Genomic DNA, 4,439 nt, shown 5'->3' on the forward strand with positions numbered 1-4,439 from the left:
GCGACAACAACTTAAACAACGGCAACAGTTAAACAACAACTTAAACAACAACAACAACTTAAACAACTTAAACAACTTAAACAACTTAAACAACAACTGAAGCAGCAACAAACAACAACAACAACAACACCAAGCACTACCACTACCACTACAAGAACAACAACAACAACAACAACTGAGACAACAACAACTGAGACAACAACAACTGAGACAACAACAACTTAAACAACAACTTAAACAACAACAACAACAACAACTTAAACAACAACTTAAACAACAACAACGGAGACACCGACCTCGTACCTTAATTGCACTGTTCTCTGTTGTGTTCGGAAGGATGCAGCCGCCTCCAAACCAAACACGGCCGACACATTGCCCCAACTTCGCCCTCAAGCTGTCTGCACGCACGCATGCATGGTGTGAAGGGTCGCAGGAGGAGCGTACGGAAGAGAGAGAAGGGAGCGAGATGAAAGGAGGTCAGCGCATGCCACCACAATGAGTTCCACTCATGCAGGTGGGAAGCAGACAACATGGCAGTGTCGCCCAGTCGTGTCGACCAAGAGGATGCGCAGCCTCAACGCCAATACGGCCAACGACACAGAACCACACCCAGCAGCAACCAGCAACTAGGCCCCAATACCACCACCACCACCACCACCACCACCACCACCACCACCACCACCACCACCACCACCACCACCACCACCAATGACATCAACAACATCAAGATTCGCTGTGTTGCACCCTTTGTCCAATCGACAAGTCGCTGTGCAAGCCGTCGAAGGCATCAGCAGATATGCAGCAGGCACAGAAAGAACACACGTCGCATGCAAAATGTATCGCACCCGTGTGTCTCTGTGTCGATGCTGGAAAGCCACGCCTGTCCTGTGTGCGCTACAAGCAGTGGCTGTTGATCCTGTCAACGTCGACCAGTGGCGTCCCCTATCAACGAAGATGGCACCACAGCTGTTGATCTTCTCCGCTGCCTACCACGCAAAGCATTACACATGAAAGCATTATGTTCGCCAAAACAAGACAGTTGTGTGATGGTGGTGCTGGTAGTTGTGTGATGGTGGAGCTGGTGGAGCTGTTGCTGGTGGTGGTGGTGGTGGTGGTGATGTGCGTCGTCAGCAGGAGCCACTGCAACTGAGCGTGCTGTCGTTGTCGTCGTTGTTGTTTTGGTTGTGTGCGGATATTGCTGAGTCAGCAGTTCATGGGTGGCGAAGGACTTGGTTGGGCGCAGTCTTCACTTGCTTGCTTGCTTGCAGACAGTCGAGCAGTCATAGTGTTGGTGGTGGTGGTCGACGATCACAAGGGTTGATGCAGAGAAGAGAGATGGGCGGCTTGTGTTGCGTATCAGCAGCTGGCTAGCTGGCTTGTTGTGCAGAGATGCAGTGCAGCTTGAATCAAGTTGGTTTGCTGTGCAAATGCATCTGGGGACAGCACATCCTCCCTCTGGGCTGCGCTGCGCTGTGCGATCTGCAGGTCAACTGGAACATTGATAGATAGACAGAGAAAGTGTGTGTATGCATGCTTGTTGGTGTGTGCTTGTGGTTGTGTGTGTGTGTGTGTGTGTGTGTGTGTGTGTGTGTGTGTGTGTGTGTGTGGTATGTATGCATGGGAGAAGGGGAGTAGGCTGATAGGCTAGTGGCTTAGTGGCGGTGTTGGTTTCGGTGGGAAACACGCTTGCTGTTCATATCTACTCTGCGTTGTCGTGTCACTGCTCTTTGTTGTCATCCCACTACTGCTGCTCCTCCTGACATCACACTCACACTCGCACACTGTCGCGATCCACTCGATGTGACTTCTTGTCACTCATTGTTTGTTGTGTGCGTGGCATGATGCAGACGAGCGGCACGTTTTGGTGGATGGCAAAGACAAGAGGGACTCGCACCTTGCTCGGTGTGGCAGTGCCGATGCTTGGCTGCGCTGCTGATGCTGCTCAGATGAACTGACAGCGGGCACCGACAGCTCTTGGCCCACGCTAGCAGGACAGCATGGCTGCTTTCCATCAGCCGCTGCATCGGGCAGCTTCGGCACGGCACCGCTCAGCAACAGTGGTTGGTGAATGGCTCACCTGTGTGCATGTGTGCATGGTTGGCGTGGTGGTGCTGTTGAATGTGTCACACGCACAACTGCTGCACAAGTGTGCATGCGTGTTTCGAAGCAGAAGAAGACACACACACACGCACGCACACGCACAAGGCTTGGTGCGTGCGTGCGTGCTCTCTCTCCCCCTCTCTGTACTAACTGCGATGCAAACGCGCACCTCCATGCACAGGAGTACAAGTGAAGATTGGAGTTATGATGCCAGGCACTGAGTTGCGCATCGCTGAGCCATGGTTCGTTCAGTCTGCTCTGCAACACGCACACAACACACACAACACACAACACACACACAACACACACAACACAACACACACATACACACTACCACACACAGACACACGTCACAATACAAACAACACACAACACACGCCTCATCACAATACAAACAACATCCAACAAATGTCTCATCTTGGTATTCTCTCATCTTGGTATTCACCCCCTCCCTCCCAAATGCCAGATGGCCAATTTTTCTGCGTGTTGGAAAATGGTCATATCCATCATATCCGTTGTTGCCGCGTCGCAAGGCCGTGACGTCACACCACTTTCGCGTGCCATGCGCCAGTGAGCTTTTGAAGATCGGACGTTCGCACACACGCAAGGAGCAGAAGAGAGGGCAGCGACTGGCCCCGCACAGGCACACAGACGCTTGCGCAAGCCCACACGCGCACACGCACGCACACACACACACACACACACACACACACACACACACACACACACACACACACACACACACACACACACACACACACATTTTCCTTCTACCTCCGGGCACGCACGTGAAGATACAAGCCAGCACCTGCGCATACCACCACAGGCAGCAGCACCAGCATTCACGCATACCACCACAGGCAGCAGCACCAGCATTCACGCATACCACCACGCATACCACCACAAACAACAGCAGCAGCAACAGCAGCAGCAACAGCTGTAGCATCAGCAGCACTACCCCCACCACAGCAGCCGCAGGTGTCATTTTTTGCCCTCCCTTCGACCGCACCGCTTCCCCAACTGCTCGCTGTCTGCTTCTGTGTTCCCCTCATAACCGCCTTCACTCTCCCCTCTTTCCACTGCACCTGCAGTCACACGAGAGAGCAGGAATTGCTCTGGGCGAAAAAAACAAAAAAACGGTGAGATTCGCACAATCTCTTGTATCACTTGCCGTTGGCCTACTGCCAACTTGCGCTCTCTTATGGACGTGTGCACGTGTGCTGGCTTCCTGCGCGAGTGTGGACACCATTTCCCGCAGCCCTCTGTGTGTGTGTGTGTGTGTGTTTTCTTCTCATCTCTGCCCTTCTCCCGTCCCTTGTGGGGAAGTGGTAGGTGAACGCACACGCACACGCACACGCGCACGCATACGCACACGCACACGCACACGCACACGCACGCGCACGCCTACGCACACACACACGCGCGCGCATGTTGGCTCGCACTGGCCCCATTCCACCCTGCCTGCTGTGTGCATTTCCCCCATGTCTGCTTCCCTCCTTCTACCTCCACACACACACACACACACACACACACACACACACACACACACACACATACACACACACACACAGCCATCTTCACCCCGGCAATCCGCTGCCCTCTTGTCGCTCACTTTGGCTCGGCTGCTGTGGCGTTTGACCCTTCGCAGGCACGATGGACATACGCGTGGTGTCCATCACGGACGCGCGTATGGAGCATCTGAGGCTGTCCAACGAGAAGGAGTGTGCGGTTCCACAGGACGTCATCGACACTTTCGTCGCGTGCACGCACGTGGTGGTGGCCATTGAGTCAGCAGTTCTCATGGAAGATGCAGAGGTGCAGCAGATGGAAAAGTGGCGCAAGAGCGTGCATTGCCCCATTGTTGCTGTCACTATTCGCCCCCTGAGCGCCGACAGCCCTGACGACGACCACAGCCACATCGACAGCAGCGACTTCAGGCCCGCCTGCCTCCTTCGCCGTGTTGGTGATGGGAACAGCAGCATCATCCATGGTGGTGGTCGTGGTGGTGGCAGCGAGTACATCGGCGAGGTGCACGTTGCGTGCGCCGACCTTGGTGATGGTGCACGGTTTGCCTGCGACTTGGTGGTAGCTGTGCCGCGTCTTCACATGCCGCTGGTGGTGTTGGCTGGCCCCCCTGGGTCGCTCGCAGCGCAGCTGACGGCGGTTCGCCGCGAGTTGCTGCAGGGGGTGTACGTCCCGCACAAGTTTGCATGCGTGCAAGCCCCACCCAAGGCGCGGCGCAGTGGTTCCCGCCGTGCTGTGCCGTCCGCACACCGCATCGTTGTGCTTGTGCGCACTGAGCTGAGCAGCATGGGGGATGTGCCGAATGATCGTGGCGA

At 55.0% G+C, this 4,439-nt stretch overlaps 3 protein-coding genes across 3 annotated transcripts in view; 2 read left to right on the forward strand and 1 right to left on the reverse strand.

The window, feature by feature from the left end:
- Window positions 1-148: 148 nt before the first annotated feature.
- Window positions 149-788, reverse strand: PTSG_06801 (uncharacterized protein; the record flags this gene model as incomplete). The annotated part of the gene is made up of 3 exons (XM_004992142.1): window positions 149-268; window positions 304-398; window positions 641-788. 3 exons carry the CDS (start codon window positions 786-788, stop codon window positions 149-151), a joined length of 363 nt encoding a protein of 120 aa, XP_004992199.1.
- Window positions 789-1,841: 1,053 nt separating this feature from the next.
- Window positions 1,842-3,080, forward strand: PTSG_12487 (uncharacterized protein; the record flags this gene model as incomplete). The annotated part of the gene is made up of 5 exons (XM_004992143.1): window positions 1,842-1,902; window positions 1,947-2,060; window positions 2,282-2,351; window positions 2,567-2,691; window positions 2,961-3,080. 5 exons carry the CDS (start codon window positions 1,842-1,844, stop codon window positions 3,041-3,043), a joined length of 453 nt encoding a protein of 150 aa, XP_004992200.1. The 3' UTR covers window positions 3,044-3,080.
- PTSG_12488 (uncharacterized protein) overlaps window positions 3,067-4,439 on the forward strand; it is a gene marked incomplete at its 3' end in the record, with an annotated part of 3,793 nt that continues 2,420 nt past the window's right edge. Inside the window, exons 1-2 of the mRNA XM_004992144.1 lie at window positions 3,067-3,239; window positions 3,749-4,289. Coding sequence (XP_004992201.1) covers window positions 3,754-4,289 — 536 coding nt within the window. The 5' untranslated portion in view covers window positions 3,067-3,239; window positions 3,749-3,753. The remainder of the gene's footprint in view (window positions 3,240-3,748; window positions 4,290-4,439) is intronic.

This window comes from Salpingoeca rosetta (genome assembly GCF_000188695.1).
Source record: "Salpingoeca rosetta unplaced genomic scaffold supercont1.17, whole genome shotgun sequence".
NCBI lineage: Eukaryota > Choanoflagellata > Craspedida > Salpingoecidae > Salpingoeca > Salpingoeca rosetta.